The sequence below is a fragment of the Aedes albopictus genome, chromosome 3 (assembly GCF_035046485.1).
Source record: "Aedes albopictus strain Foshan chromosome 3, AalbF5, whole genome shotgun sequence".
NCBI lineage: Eukaryota > Metazoa > Arthropoda > Insecta > Diptera > Culicidae > Aedes > Aedes albopictus.
This window is the reverse complement of record NC_085138.1, coordinates 24875156-24892694: the sequence shown is the minus strand read 5'-3', so window position 1 is coordinate 24892694 and position 17539 is coordinate 24875156. Positions and strand designations below refer to the sequence as shown.

The window sequence follows — 17539 nt, the reverse complement described above, 5'->3', positions numbered from 1 at the left end:
GTTAGTTCATGCTTATAACGAATTGTTCGAATTTACGCTGCACACCTGCGTGCATGTTTTCTTAAGCGGAATGGCGGTCCTCATAAATTCCTCGATTTCTCGAAGTGCTTCGTTCTGTTCTTCAATATTCAGGCCGTACGACCGTTTGAGAACTTGGCTTTTATCTGGATAACGTGAGTTGAAAATATTCCACCAATTATTCACTTTTAAAATGAATTCAGCTAGTCGTTTAGCCTCGGGGGTATTAACATTTCGTTGAAGTGCAATGGAACATTTACGAGAGAGTAATTTGGCAGTTGCTACATGTTGTCGTTGACTGCGTTGACAGGTGAGATGATTCCGTGTGCTTGTTGCCCACCAAGTTCCAAAGAGGCTTGTGGGTAATTTCGGTTCCGTCTGGCAAAGCGAATCCATTGTCGATTAACCAATTTCTGATTAATTTCAGTAAGTGGGGAGCATCAGCAAACAGGAACACTTTACGCTGAGTTGATGGATGCGGTATGTACGTTAATTCTTCGTTGAGATTGACTGAGTTCCAAATCCCCACATTGCCGCCACCGCAATCTGACGTCGTAGCCACCACCTCGAACCCTGCTGCGTGTACTTTAGTCATTGCCTCATTATGTAACGCAAGATTCATGCTGACGTCAAATCCAGCGTATATTGGTTGTTTCCAATCCGAGAATAACCCTTTAATCATCATCACCTGAGTTAAAAGATATTAAAGAAAATGAAAATAACAAAATTTAATAAAGTATTCAGGATAAAAGCCGCTGCCATAATGCCCATATCCTACACACCTGCATTTTAGAACGAGGACCAAGAACGTCGTCGTGTTTTTTGTCATACTCATATATCTCACTACACGACATTTCGTCGCATATAAGCACGCACACTTTTTCCTGTTCGGACATAGTAACGGACTTCGCTTTCAGCATACTTAAGACATCTTCCAAAAATCCTTGACGCATGTCCATCCTTGAAGCATGTTTTTTGAGGCAGGTCAGCTTGGGTAACGGATACTGGAGAGTTTTTGTGACAATGTCATGACCCGGAGCTCCAAAGTAGCGCAGACTAAAGCCTTGAGCCAACTCCTCATTAGTCCATCGCACTCGAGATTTCACCCCCAGCATAAGATCAGCTTGATTCTTGGTGAATTTCGATGAAAGTAGTTTACGAGCTTTGACGATGACATGATTATCGTGTACTTTGCTGATGTCCGCCATAGTCTCCTGATTTTTGACTAAAGCCTGCTTCAAATTCCGGTTTTCGGCCACCAGTGTTTTTATATCACAATCTTTTCGCTCTAATTGTTGCTCCATAGCGTTCATTTTAGTCTCCATTTCACGCACTTTTTGCTGCCATGCCAAGCTTACCACGTCGAAAGATTTTTCACACACCGCCGCACTTTTGGCGATTGTACTTCCCGAGCTTACGGGAGGTTCCGTGGTTAAGCCGCTTTTCTCGATCATTTCTTGATCAGCCGTTGCGATGCCTGAGTCGTTCGTGTCCTCGCCCGTGTCGATCCTTGGTGCTGTAGACGATTCCAGGCTTGTTGAGTCCAGGGTTTTACCTGAATCCATTCCATGCACAAACTGTTTATATGAGATGTGGCTTACGTCCAGAGCGTTAATGATTAATCATAAATTTAATCATGATTAATGATTAAGATTAATCAAAATCACTAATCATAATCACAAAATAATCTCATTTAATCATTAATCATTAATCTTAATCACACTGTTTTTGCAATCTAATCATTAATCAGTAATCATAATCATAAGAAAAAATATTAATCAATCATTAATCATTCATCACCAAAAATGATTCATCATATAAAAATATGAACCAATTTAAATTGGTTCAAATGCTGTTCTAAATAATATAATTCATGATTCTTTTTTCAAAAATCTCCCGGACAGAGTTATCTTTTACTTTTGAAACTTCAAAAACATGTTATACAATAGATATATTTTAATCATTTCCAGTTTTTTGTGATTGATTAATCATGATTAATCATGAATTTTTAATCAATGAGTTATTTTTAATCATTAATCATAATCAATAATCACAGATAAAACCAATTTTAATCATTAATCATAATCTTTAATCATCCTAAAAATCAAATTAATCATTAATCATAATCAATAATCACCAAAATTGGAATTTTAATCATCAATGATTAATCATGATTAAAATTTTTGTTAATCATGAACGCTCTGCTTACGTCGTTTTGCCGATTTGTGGCAGGCATCTTTCTACTTTTCGATTGATCCGGGAATCGTATACTGGGCACCGCTACAAAAGACAATAAACATGGTCGTGTCATACTGTTTGATTTAATCTTGATTAAACATTTAACCAAGTAAATGACCTACCTCCTTGGCGAAGACGTCGTCGTTGCATGTTTTCATCTAAAACACCGTAATCTTCCAAACATTCTGGAGAGAAGTGACGGGAGCAGACAAAAAAATCTCGAGTATTCATTGATGTTGGCTGGCCAAGAAATTTCAGCCACTTCCTCCTCAAAATCTCGTTCACAGGAAATCTGTGAAATGAAATCCGGGTCGGTGTTACGGCATTCTCCTGTCCTCGGGTTTTCTTCGAAGCGATCTTGCTGGTACACATCGGAACATGGCATTTCGACATAGCGCTGAAATTTTTTTATTATGAGCAAAATAAAAATAAAAAAATATGGATAAAATCACTTACAATCGATGTTCAGTTGAATTGCACTGGAAAGAGGACTTATTTAACTCTAGAATAACGCCACTTAAACACTTTAAAATACGATTAAACTCGGAAAAATTTACTAAAATATGCGGACTGCCGGACAAAAATAACAATTTTTCATAACTATTTTTTATGTGTTGGTGAGGCGGTTTGACATTTGCGGGAATCTCTTACCTTAGATGTTTATTTACTTTGCGGCAACCCGTTCACGTGGTCGCGATGGTTGGGTAGACGTCAGACGTCGGCAGTGCCCGAGCAAAAATGTTGGTGTTGCGTTTAGTGTTTATCACGCAGAAAAATAAATTGTAAACACAATTAAATTCTAGTTCAAATCAACCGATTTTTCTGTTTACTATAGCGACAAACTGATTTCTAGTTTAAAGTGAACTGTTCTATTGTTTGATAATACAAATATTTTCATTTGTCGAAATTTTTGACAGTTTAAGTAAATGAAAACTTTGGAATAAGTAAATTCTCAGTTTGAAAATCAACCATGCGTTTATTGTTTTAAACAAGTGCCATTTTTCTGCGTGTACTTATACACTGTGTAATACTGTGTTTAGCTTGTGAGCGGTGAGTAGCTATAGCTATACAGCCAACTTTCGCTCGTTGGGCCACGTTTTAACTGGACGCCAGTTAGTGAAAGACTTTCAAGAGACTTTAAAAGATTAGTGCAACGAACGAAAGTTGACTGTATATGAGAGGTGACGGATGTGGTGTGTTTGTTTGGTCGAGACGATGACAACAAAACAGAAGAAAGTTGCGAATCACGAGGAGCCACGGACGGGTGTTTTTGTCCCGCATAATTTGACCGGGAAAAGTGCCCGTTTGGCTTCCGCGCGATATTTGCCTGCTGGAGGGTTGTTCCCAGCATCGTCGGGAGTGCGCGTTAGTTGTTCCCAAAGGGGAAAGTGCCAGTTCGGGAACAGTGAAGTGCTTGTGAAAGTGCTCAAGGTGTGGACTGCCGCCATTTCGGTATCGTCAAAGGTCCAAACACCTTCCGTTCTTATTGTGGGGGCTCAGCCAATTGAGTTTCTCGCCCCTACAGTTAATAGTCAAGAAGGACGAAGCAGGATTTCACAAAAGGTTTTCCTGCGGTTACTACCAGGGCTAGTAACGGCGAGTAACTTGCCCGGCGTTTTATCGCCACCGTCGCCAGCAGGGATCCGACAAAGGAACCCGATCTTCCCCTTAGCTAACTTTTAAGGACGGTTGCTTCGACATCCCCAGTGCCCAAAGAAGTGTGAAGAAGAAGAAGAAAGCGAAGAAAAAAAAACAAAGTCGGATTAGAAAGTATTTATAATTGAGAAATCATATATTTTATCCGAAATCCAGGATTTGGTGTTACGACTTCCAAGAGGATTTTCTAACGAAATCCTGGCATAGTTTCTTTTGGAATTATCAAGTTATCTTGACAAGGTCCTGGGAGGATTTCTTTTGAACCCCGGAAAGGGTTTCTCGTAGAATCTAAACAGGATTTCCATCAGAACCTGACTCCATTTATCATAAAAAATCAAAAAAGAAACAATGTATTAGAAAATGGTATTTTATTTATTGTTTAAATTTACAAAATATACGGTAGTAAGCAAATACCTATGCATATTAGACAGAAATTCAAGGAACTGGATTAATACAAAACTGTGAAACTAGCTTTATGAGTGAACAAAAAAAAACAGAACACTTTTAACATGACTAGTCAAATGCTAAATCGACGCAGAACTAACAAATCACTTCAATTTATCACAAAGTCTAAGTCAAATATCAAATGCAAACAGCTCAGTCAAAATCTTGCTTACAATTAAGTAACATTTTTTTTTGAATTACTTGTCTTACACTGTTACGCCCCCCCTGGATTAATCGTTTCGCAGTATTGCTAGAAAAGGGAACCATGTTTACACACTTCTCGTCCAATTTCAGCTAAAGAGAACTTACATTCCCAAACGAAATGAACAGCAACTGTTCATGGGAGAAATGCTCGAATCCTGGCAACACTGGTTCGGGACCATTACGCTTGACATACGTCCGATAGGCCCGAAACGCTTCCCGAAGGCCTCCGTTGTCGGCAATATTCTCTCCCAGCGTCAGCGTGCCGTTGATCTGTAAATAAGCTAGTTATAGTTTAGAAGTTTCAGAAGTTTCAGAATCTCCATACAAAAGCTTCCGCCTCCGGCACGTAGTACGAGCTGTACTGTTCCTCCAGACATTGGGCTCGTTTGTCGTACTCTTGTAGGGTGCGATCGGACCACCAGCGTTTTTCGTTGCCGAATTTGTCGTATTGACGGCCGTCGTTGTCGAATCCGTGGGTTATTTCATGTCCCAGGGTCTTTCCAAGGGCTCCGTAATTCAGCGCACTATCGGTAGACAAGTTCTTCAAAAGTGACTTCCGAGTTCTGATAACGATACTGAATACTTACTCCAATCCAAGGTAGTAGAATGGATACTGTATGATGGCTACTGGAATGTCTGGAGAGGAATTTAAAACAATACAAGTTTCAGAACGTTCACATCATTATGTTGACAACTCACAGATGACATTCTGCTCTAAGACATAATACGCATTGACCTGCGTTGGATTCATGTCCCACATCTCATTGTTCTTATGCTGCCACGATTTCAGCAATCCCGTGTTCATGAACTCCCACGCGGTTACCCAGTTCACTACGTGACTGGTTGAATTGATCTCCAGCTGTAAAGGGAAATACACTTTTATCGTCTAACCTTAATAGACCTTCAACTCTACCCATACCCCTGCATAGTGCTCCTCTAGCTTCTTTTTCTTCAGTAGCCATGCGGGGAATCCGACCAATGACTTCATATTATTGGACTTCTCCACCGAACTGTACTTCGCATCGGCATCCATCCAATCCGTGTCCAGCACCATCTGGTTGAACTCGTTCCGTATGTCGGTCAACATCTGCTCTACGCGAGGTTTGGTCCGCTCCAGGAAGCTGTTGTCCGCGATCGCATAGCTTACGGCTAGTCCCATCAGTTTATGGACCACCTGGGCGCACTCCTCCTCCAGTGTGGCGTCGCTAAACTCGTGCTCCATCAGGAACGAGGCTACCCGTTTCCAAACGTACAGTTCGATGAAGACCGGAGGTTGATTGGAAACTACGTCGATCAGCTGTCCGAGAAATTCAACGTTCTCTGGAGTCATCTGCAGCTTTTTGTCTCCGGAACGTGTCATATTGGGCTGGTTGGCGAACAGGGTATCTAGGTAGCGCTGCCACACAGGATAGGATTCGTTATGTTTGATATGATGATCAGTTGCGTTCTGGAGCTGTTGAACGGTGTAGTACTCAGGCTCGGATTCGTCTTCTGAATCTAGGGGCTGAAATTAAATTTATTGACAAAGGCTCATTGAGAAATTCTACTGTTACCGTACCTTAGGAAGCGATCGATTAAACTTTTCAAATACCTCAGCCAAAAAATACATTTTCTTGCCTCTCTTACTGGTATCGAAGCTTGGATGAATTGCCGCGATCAAGTTCGCGAACGATTTCGCCAGTTCCATAGTATCGTTTGACTCATCGGTATCCTGCGAACTGGATCGTACAGCGACCGGCCGACGATCGTAAGCCTTCGCGTACAGCTTAGACCATTCGTACGTACTGCCGATAGTAAAATACAAGTAATTAGGTGAGCAACTGTTAATTTACAACCCCAAAAACTCACGGAAATCTCGGATTGACCGATTCGAATTGGTGATTCAAAGTCAACCGGTTTCGGTCTTTGTTCTGGTGGTCTGGTACGATGTTGAACCCCACGATCACGTCCAACCCCAGCTTTCTCTGGATCTTAGCCACCGAGCTAACCCAGTCGAAATCGTACTTCAGCAAGGAAGTCTTGGTCCCATTCAACAACGTCGGAATCAACGGAAGGCCGAACTCCTCCATGTAATGCTTAACTTCTGTAAACTCCGAATACCGATCAGCTCCGCTCCGGCACGCCTTGTACATGACCTTGGCCTGGGCAACCGGCTTCGGATCCGATTGGCTGACGTTGGCTTCCAGATGCATTCGTATGTTTCGATAGATCTTCGTCTGACGTTCTTCGTACCAGTTGTAGTATTTATGCTGCGCCGGACGGGGATGATCGTCAGTCCAGTTTCCGCAGACGTAGGAGTAGAAGTCATCGCACGGGTCCGCTTGGAGGTTCATGTTCTGCTTGAAGGCGGCCGCCGCACGGAGGCATTCTTTAGTGTGGCAGACTTCTGGCTTGGTAGAAGGGTAGTTGTTGACGGCGAAGACGACCGACGAGAGAACGACTACGGCAACGAGGAGTATGCAGATGAAGAGCCGTCTGCAGAACACGTGGCAGGAGCTAGATTGGGAAGTTGTTGATCGATAAAAGGTTGCGATTGTTAAGTCCGTCGGCTTGCTTACCTCTCTTTGCTGCAGGTCATAGCTGTCGGCTGGAAGGTCCTGAATCTTGAAGCTGCTTCTACGTTCATAGGTGAGAGAATTGATGGAGTAGAGTTCCAGTTGAGCTCACCCATGAGCTTGACCTCAATTTGTGTAGCCATGCTGTTATATTGGCGTTTTATCAGTTCAATTTAAAACTCGGTTTCCTGATGAAAGTTTCCTTTTTTAGTATATGATAAATTTGCTAGATGGATTAGAGTATTAAAACAGACAGATAGAAACAGTCACGGAAAACAATTTGCTCAATGCTAATCACACTGTGCTTCGCAAACTGGTATGAGCAAATACCAAGGGGAATGACATATCCTTCTCTAACCGGAAAATCCGCATTATCCGTTCCTAACCGTCGCTAACCGCTGCTAACTGAGCAGCAGTCAGACGCGGTTAACGACGGTTATAGCAAAGGGTAAATGCAGATTCTTGCGGTTAGCAAAGGAAGTGTCAATCCCCCTGGCAAACACCAATACAATGGATCAATGAAGCAAACTTTTCTTTCGTTTGCCGCATGTAAACAAAGGCGCCACCGTATATGGACAATTAACATTGTGACAACATTGTTTGTGTTCTTAGCTTTTGGACAGTTTGGATGGTCTAGAACTGGTCCAATGCAATGGTCTGGGTGTGCCTGTTGACCTTCAAAAGAATACACTAAGGTCTTTTTTTACACGGGGGATACGTCCCGTGTAAAAAGAACCGTGTAAAAAAAACCGTGTTAATTCGCGAAACCGTGTAAAAAAAACCGTGTTAATTCGCGAAACCGTGTAAAAAATACCGTGCTAATTCGGGAATCCGTGTAAAAAAAAACTGAGGGAGATCTGAAAATATTTCAAATGTCCTCACCTTTAGATATTCGAGGTTTGTTTTAGTGAGTTAATAAGGAAAGGGGGGGGAGGGGGAGGGGTGGTAGTGGGTTGAATCTAGGGGTTAGTGGGGAAGGGGACAAGGGATGGGTTATGGGGAGCAGAGTGCATACTGTTTCAAAGGAAGATCGCAAAGGATATTTTGGGGTGTTAAGGACTGTCTAGACGGACGAAATGAAGAATCAAGGAGACTGTCAACACCCTACAGGTCCACGAAGCATGGTGGTGTAGAGAAAGATGTTCCAGGACACCCAGGAACTTTCGCGAGTAAAGGCTTTTATATCTACGAGCGTAATCGATTGATTGTTGTTACATCATTGATACTGTTCAACATCCTACAGGTCTACGGAGCATTGTTCTGTGAATTAATAATTTTCAAACTTGACCTCCAATTTTGATCTCCAAGAACTTCCGCGAGTAAAGGCCACAAGAACTACAAACATAGCCAACGGTTTATTGCTACATTACCGATACGTTGTAACATCACAGAGGTCCATTGAGCATTGTACTGAAAAGTATTCATTTCTTAAGATACAGGGGATAGACAAAATGATCGGGACAGGCAAAATTTTCACTTTTCAAAAAATGTTCAACTAGCTGTAACTTTTCGAAAAGTGCATCAAATATTCTCAAATTTTTACTGTAAGTTCATCAACTAGTTGTATATCAGTGGTCCAAATTTGGAAGAGAACAGGCCATTCTCCACGAAGTTATAAAGATTCTTGGAAAAGGTAAAATTATTCGATAGCTAACTTTGGGCTGTTATATCTCCGGATTCAATGAACCGATTGCAATGAAATTTTGACCATTTATGACCTATATAATGAGCTATGAAAAACCGTTGAGTTAACTTATTTTTTTTAACACGGAAGAAAATTATAACGATTAGATAATTTTTCTGATAAAACACCAAATTATCCAAAAATTCAACATCGTTTCAATATTCAAGATGCAAATTAAAGTTCGTTTAATTTCCCTCTTTTTGACTCATATATAAATGTGTTTTGAAGGAGAGTAACAACATAGCCTCCAATAAATTGGAAAAGTAATGGAATACATTTTAAAAATATACCAATTTGCTAAAAAGTCGTGAAAAAAATAAAATCGCTATAACTATTACTCTTGTTAAAAAATTCAAGTTAAGTCAAATGTTGTCCAGAGTTCATTATAGAAGTCGTGAATGGTCAAAATTTCATTGCAATCAGTTCATTAAATCCGGAGATATAACAGCTCAAAGTTGGCTATCGGGAAATTTTACCTTTTTCAAGAATCCTTATAAATTCGTGGAAAATGGCCCGATCTTCTCCAAAATTGGGCCACTGATGCACAACTAGTTGATGAACTTACAGTAAAAATTTGAGAATATTCGATGCACTTTTTGAAAAGTTACAGCTAGTTGAACATTTTTTGAAAAGTGAAAATTTTACCTGTCCCGATCATTTTGTCTATCCCCTGTATGCTAGGTCTTCCATGAACTTCCGCGAGTTAAGGCCTTAAGATCTACAAGCGTAATCAATGGATTGTTGTTACATTTCTAATATGTTGTAACATGCTACAGGTTCATGAACAATTTTTCTGTAAGAAACTAATTTCCACAGATGTTCTAGGTCCCCCAAGAACTTCCATGAGTAAAGACCAGAAGATCTACGAGCGTTATCAATGGTTTGTTGTCACATTACCGATACAGTGTAGCGTCCTACAGGTCCAGGGAGCATAGTTCTGTAGAGAAATAATTTCCAAAGATGATCTAGGACCTCCAAGAGCTTCCGCGAGTAACGGCCTTAAGATCTACAAGCGTAATCAATGGATTGTTGTTACATTTCTAATACGTTGTAGAATGCTACAGGTCCATGAACCATTTTTCTGTAAGGATATAATTTCCATAGATGTTGTAGGTCCTCTAAGAACTTCCACGAGTAAAGACCTGAAGATCTACAACCGTTATCAATGGCTTGTTGTTACACTACTGATACAGTGTAGCGTCCTACAGGTCCAGGGAGCATAGTTCTGTAGAGAAATAATTTTCAAAGATGATCTAGGACCTCCAAGAACTTCCACAAGTAAAGGCCTTAAAATTTATAAGCGCAATCAATGGAAGTTCCCAAGAACTTCCGTGAGTATAGACCTGAAGATCTACAAGCGTTATCAATGGTTTGTTGTCACATTACTGATACAGTATAGCGTCCTAAAGGTCCAGGGAACATAGTTCTGTTGAGAAATAATTGCCGAACATCTTCTAGGTACTCCAAGAACTTCCATGAGTAAAAGCCTGAAGATCTACAAGCATAATCAATGGATTGTTGTTACACTACTTTTTTTATCTGCTTCATTTATTAGGGGCTCAATCGCGTATAACGCTTTACGGAGCCGAGGATCTTTCTTTGTACTTAATAGTATACATTATACAGAGTAATAGCTTTTTAATGATATCTGTTAATGATGGGTGGAAGCCAGGGTACTCGTGGCAGCTCGAGGATAGAAGGTCACATTTTGAGGGATGGACAGGGTAAGGTTTGGACCAAAGGTTTCACTGCAGCTCATCCGGGGGTGAATCGCATCTTGCTAGAGTATTCGGTGCCTTGTTGTTACACTACTTATACGGTGCAAGATCATAATAGAGGTGAAGAGAACGAATCTCCAAAGATATTCCAAGTCCTCCAAGAACTTCCGCGAGTAGAGGCCTTAAGATCTACAAGGGTAATATGTGGGTTTTTATTATATTATTGATGCTGTACAAGATCCTACAGGTCCATGGAGAATTGTTGTGTAATGAACTAATTTCCAAAGATATTCTATGTTTTCCAAGAACTTCCGTGAAAAAACCCTTAGGATCTCTAAGCGTAATCAATGAATTCAATAACAAATTTTGAAAACGACGTATAATCAATGCTACACCATTGATTATACGTCGTTTTCAAAATTTGTTATTGAATTGTTGTTTCATTACTGATGCGATGCAACATCCTTGAGGTTTACCGGTTGTCAACTGCGACTGCGATAGTTATGAACTTTGGTCAACTTCGGACTTATTTCGGCGCATTGGTAAAGAATTCAAAAGAGAGATGATTGGGTAATTTCTGTTTGGGTTTGGTCGCTACGAAACATAAATTTGGTTGACTGATAAGTTAGTTTTATCGATTATACATACTCAATAAGTACCCCATTATACTCCAAAAGAGAGATGCTTTGGAAACAAAACTCGAATATCATTCGTCCGAATTCCAAATACCTGAATAATAAACGCTCGAATTTCTTTCGGCCAATAAATCACTCGTCCGAAAATAACGTTTCCCGCATAATAAATATCCAAATGCATTGTTGCAATACTACATCTGGAATTGCGGTCCAATTGTTTACCATAATGCAAATGTTTGCAATTTTAATCCCAATGCCTGCATATCGTGCAGTGATAATCCGTGATTGACGTTTATTACATGAAATAACGTTTATTACATACATCACAAGCGTGATGCTACTGTCGATAGTTGTTTGTTAAGGTCTATATACGCAAGAGTACTTGGAAGACCTAAAGCACTCTTGGAAATCAAGACTCTACAGAACTGTCTTCCATGGACCTGTAGGACGTTACACAAGATCAGTAATGCAACAAAACTCCATTGATTATGCTTATTGATCTTAAGGCCTTTACTCGCGAAAGATCTTGGATTACCTAGAAAATATTTGAAAATATCTTCTCTATAGAACCGTGCTTCATAAATCTGTATGATGTTACACCGTATAAGTAATGTAAAAGCAATTGATTAATTACACTAGTAGATTCAGACCTTTACTTGCGGAAGATCTGGATGACCTAGAACACGTTAACGGAATCTTGCGCCAAAGACCTTTAGGATGTTTCACCGCATCAGTTATGTAACAACATTTCATTTTAATACTTGTAGATCTTACGGCTTTTACTTGCAGAAGTTCTAGAATGATCCAGATTGTTTTTGGATAGTAGATCTCTACAGAACCATGCTTCATAGACCTATAGGATGTTACATGGCATCAGTAATGCAACTATTACCGATCGATTTTGTTTATAGATCTTGAGGCCTTGACTCGTAGAAGTTCTTGGATGTACTAGATCATCTTTGAAAATAACTTCTCTGCAGAACCATGCTCCATAGACCTGTAAGATGTTACACCATATTAAAAATGTAGAAAAAAAATCCATCAATTACGCTTGTAGATATTAAATTCTGCACTCGTGGAAATTCTGGATGACCTAGAATATCTTTGGAAAAAAGTTCTCTACAGAGCCATGCTCCATGAACTTGTGGGATGTTGTACCGCATCAGTAATATTACAATAATCTATTGATTATGCTTGATTCTGATCTTAAGACCTTATCTCGCGGAAGTTCTTGGATGACCTAGAACATCTTTGCAAATGACATCTCCGTGTTCAATAAATCTGTATGACTTTACACCGTATCAGTAATGTAACAACAGTTGATTGAATACGCTAGAAGATCTTCAGGCATATACTCGCGGAAGTTCTTGGAGGTCCTGAATATCTTGGAAAAGTACGTCTCTACAGAACTATGCTCTGAAGACCTGTAGGATGTTACATCATATCAGTAATGTAACTACAATCCATCGATTACGCTTGTAGATCTTAAGGCCACTACTCGCGGAAGTTCTTGGTTTCCCTAGAATATCCTTGAAAATAACTTCTCTTCAGAACTATGCTCCATGAACCTGTAGGATGTTACACCGTATCAGTAATGTGACAAAAATCCATTTTTTACGCTTGTAGATCTTGAATTCTTTATTCGCGGAAATTCTTGGATGACCTAGAGCATATTTGGGAAATTTCTTTTCTACAGAACTATGCTCCATGGATCTGTAGGATGTTACACCCCATCAATAATATAGCCAAAATTAATTGATTACGCTCGTAGATTTTCAGGCCTGAACTGTCGGAAGTTTTTGGAGGTCCTAGAATATCTTTAAAAACTACGTCTCTACAGAACTATGCTCTAAAGACCTGTATGATGTTGCACCGTATCAGTAATGTAACTACAATCCATCCATTACACTTGTAGATCTTAAGGCCTTTATTCGCGGAAGTTCTTGGATGCCCTAGAATATCCTTGAAAATTACTTCTCTTCAGAACTATGCTCCATGGACCTGTAGGACGCTGAACCATACTCCAGAAAGCACCTTTAGGAAACCCCCCATTTAACCCCTCCTAGCCCCCCATATATTACCCCCCCCCCTTATAGGAACAGACCCCCCCCCCCTACACATCCCTTTCCTACAGACCTCTTACATCATCATCCGCCTTCACCTCATACCACTTTTCAACTCCCTTGCCACCCTTTCCCATAAATCCCATTTCTTCCTTTTAGTAAGAGTTCCCTTCTAGACACTTAGCGCGAGAAAGTTGAAAAAACCGTGTTAATTCGCGAAACCGTGTAAAAAAAAGCCGTGTAAAAAAAACCGTGTAAAAAAAACCGTGTAAAAAAACCGTGTAAAAAAAGACCTTAGTGTACTAGAAAGCCTCCGTTGAATTTTTAACCTTTAATGTTACAACCGCAGACTACGAGTTAAGAACTGACCTAAGCAACACACAAGTCACAGAAAAGTCACGGCAGCGCAGGTTTCCGCAAAAGTTACTGTGTCTTACTTCTAGCAAGTAAGTACTTGTTAGAAATAAGTCACAGTGACTTCTACGCAACAAATGTGCGCTTTCGTGACACTTATGTGACATGTGCGTTGCCTGGGTGACGAACAGTTCGAATAACCTAGCACATTTTGACTGGCACGATCACTTCACTGACTGGTTTGATGATCACGATCATACACATCATACACATGTAGTGGCAATTGCAGAAGTTTTCACATTGCTACAGATTCATTCAGGATTGAATATTAATTGCTCGTAATCTGTCGTTTCGTTACACTTCAGTACTGTTTGATTTTTATCACTGTGACCCAAGAATCCTTTTTTCTGTTCTGGATATCATCAGTTACCACACATCACTCACTCAAATTTCACGATCCTCGAAGCAATCACGATTTCGCTACCTTTCGCGCCGATTCACCGATCACCGAAAAAAAAAAAACCTTCGGACCTGCAACCTTCCGATTCGCCGACGACTACTCTGGTCGTGCCTCCTCGAATAACTGTGACACGGAACAGTACTTTCGACAATTAAATAGTGTGCGATTACGCCGATAACGTCTTCTCGTGGACATTATTCAAAATGTGTCGATTTTATTTTATTCAAGAGTACGAATTTGTCGTAGGCGCGTGAAGGTTGACGTGAGAAAAAACGAGAGGGTCTTGTGTTGTGATTTTTGTTTACGCACATTCTGATTGTTCCCGTAATGAGTCATGAGTGGGACATACAGTTCATTGGAACCTCTTTAATCTCAGTGCAGTCGGGAATTGCCTGGAAGCTGAAGTTCTCGTCATGCAGCGACGCTACGCATGCGAAACGGATATGGGAATTCTGCTGATAACACGAAGTGGTGCGCTGTACAGATTACCTGGTGCGAACAGCACACCACTCGCTCTTGTAGCGAAAGTGGCGCTATTCGTTTTAGTGTCAGAGCGGCAATACGCCACCTGCACATCGGGGATGTCAGGTGCAATTTTCAAATATTTTCACATAAACTCCTCAGGAAAAGTTTGAATAATTTTCTAATGGAAGATTCTGGCATATCTCTTACATTGGTCAAATCCAAGCACGGTGACGCCTTTGTTTTGATGCGAAGAGAGCCTTTAATGTTTCAATTATACATTCGAACGATATTTCGGTTGAGAAAATTCCAAGAGCAGTTTCTGAGATTTTTTTAATTACACGGTGAAAAAGCTGCACGCTGATATAAAGTGATTGACACTTGGATTCGCACTACTGTTCAATACATTCGATTTCAATTGAATATCAGTTGGAAAAGAACATCCATAGCGTCTTCAATATTTTTGGAAGTTCCCTTCAATTCGTTGTTGAGAATGTTTTGATTTCAAAACAAGAATTAAAAAAAAAGTATGCCCGCACCCAGATTAGATTCCAGGACCTTCAGAGTCATGATCATCTGTTCAACCACTACACCACTTCATATCTGTTAGAGAGGTGCAAATCAAAGTAGAACACTTTCTACCACCTGTCATCTATATTTACTTGCATGCCCAATGCAGTCTTTATGAAATCATCAGCTTTTCACTTTAGATCGTACTGTTTTGTAAATTAGTGCGAATCAAAGTGTTCTTCAGTTGATTTCTCCGGAGGGTTTGTCTTGGTTCTCAAATCAACACTGACAGCATTTCGAATTAATAGGAAAAGCATTTCTGATCATGTTGATTGGGATGTTGGATAGTTGAGGGGTTTCCCCTTGAATTGAGCGGGCAGAATTTTTTCCGTGTAGAATGCATCACAAAACTTCTTGTGAGAGTGGAGTGGACCTGCTGTGATGGTTAAAGCACGTGACTATCATGCCGAGGACCTGGGATCGAATCCCACTCCCGACAAGCTCACAAAACGTGAGTTCTTCCTTCGCAAGGGAAGTATTGCATGGATCCCGAGATGAAGTAGCCTACCCAGACAACCAGTAATCGTATAAGATATTGCATAAGATGATAAAGTGGAGGCCATATGCGTGCATGCCTCCCTAGGCGAATCTAAAATGTACGCATATCGCCTCCATTTTATCAACTTATACGATCGCTATTGACTGGGTAAGGTTAAAACCATTAAAAACTTCTAACGAGTCTCATTAATTCGTCAGGGGGACGACACAAGTTTTTACAGCTCAAAAAAGCCGGAATATCCCACATAAGGTCGGCAAATTCACTGAAAAGACAACAAAGCTATTGCGGTTATTTCCTTTTTTTTCGGCTTTTTGCCTTTCTTGTACACCAAGGTGTACGGAAACGCTATATGTTCACTCCAAAAACGAGAATTTGATAGAGCCCCCGGAGGGGTGATGTGTTATATACCAATCGACTCAGCTCGACGAGTTGAGATGCTGTGTGTGTGTGTGTGTGTGTGTTTTTTATTCTAGGAGTCCAAAAATCTTCTAAAGACGCTGTGTGGGATTCGAATGTGCGCCTACCCACTAAAAACACTCTCCTAGTTCACCTCCACCTTAAATTCCCCTCCGGTACCACCATGCAGTATTTCTTCGGAGGGGAGGCGTTATGTGCCTTGTGCACCATCACCAATTTGTTATTCTAGTCTTCGTACTGAGCCTTTTGGCTCCCGTGCAATTTGTTATTCTATTTCGATTAAACATTCGCCATTTAGCGACCTTCTTGTATGTTAGCCACATTTACCATGCCACATGCCGAGCCATTTGGCTCCAGTTAGTAATGTGTTAGTACCTAGGTTAGTACTAATTAAGCCGCCATTTAGCGACTAATTTCGGTTACTAACACTCCTCATGCTATTCTCTACTCCGCTATACAGATTTCTAACATGTACGACACGACGACACGTGATACTCGGCTAGCCCCCGGCCGACTCCGTCGGAGAGTTCTCCGGCGAAGGAATATCTCCCGAAACCGTTCGTTGTTCCTCCCGCCAATTTCGCTGTAGTGCCGACATGATCTGAACTACAATCCTGTTCACCGTGTTCCTTTTTTCTTCCTCGCTGCACATACGCTCGACGATATTGTCCACATTTACGTCGGCGCCGACAATTGCTGCCATTTCTCCTCGCAGGCGCGTGAACCTTGGGCAACTGAAGGTAACATGTACCGGTGTTTCTTCCGTGTCCCGGCACTCAGGACATATCAGCGACCGGGCATGGCCGAATCTGTTCAGATACTGCTTATAAAGCACCCATGACCGGACAAAAACTGAGTCATGTGAAAGTTGACCTCTCCGTGTGCTCTGGTGATCCACATCGACAAGTTGGGAATTAGACGATGGGTCCACCTGCCATTCACAGCGTTATCCCACTGCTGCTGCCACTTGGATAGTGTACTGGCTCGCGCTCTCTACCGAGGTCCTCCTGTGCCTCGGTCCCTGTAGCATTCGCTATCTTCTTCCAGTAGAAGGCAAATAGGGATCATCCCGGCTATCACACACACGGCGTCTGACGAAATGGTTCTGTACGCACTTGACACGCGCAGCGCCATCAGTCTGAACGTACGATCAAGTTGGACGCGATTTCTTCCAGTCTTCAATGCGGTCGACCACACTGGGGCTGCGTACCTTACGGTGGACGATGATACGCTCGCTAGTAACCTCCTCTTGCTGCTGCTAATCGCAGAGTTGTTGGGCATGATCCGGGATAGTGCTGAGATCATAGCCGTGGCTTTCTTGCAGACATAGTCGACATGACTGTTGAAGTTCAGTCGATCGTCCAACATAACTCCCAAGTGTTTGACTTCACGCTTTGAGTCGATAATGCATTCGCCAACCATCATTCGTGCATGCTGCACTGTCCTCCGGTTACTGATAATCATCAGCTCGGTCTTGTGGTGCGCTAGCGATAGCTTCTTCCAGCGCATCCACTCTTCCACTACGTCTACCGCCTCCGTGGCCAATACTTCAACCTCTTCTC

General features: G+C 41.3%; 2 protein-coding genes across 2 annotated transcripts in view; one reads left to right on the top strand and one right to left on the bottom strand.

Moving 5' to 3' along the window:
• LOC109418392 (UDP-glucosyltransferase 2) overlaps positions 1-17539 on the top strand; it is a 740033-nt gene that overhangs the window by 163538 nt on the left and 558956 nt on the right. The window lies entirely within an intron of this gene.
• On the bottom strand, positions 4581-15730 carry LOC109418397 (endothelin-converting enzyme 1-like). The gene is given in 11 exon segments (XM_062860417.1): positions 4581-4794; positions 4796-4830; positions 4886-4966; positions 4969-5084; positions 5148-5196; positions 5260-5419; positions 5480-6064; positions 6119-6344; positions 6409-7056; positions 7119-7303; positions 14014-15730. Coding segments are annotated over 10 exon segments (2184 nt in total). The 5' UTR covers positions 7259-7303; positions 14014-15730; the 3' UTR covers positions 4581-4650.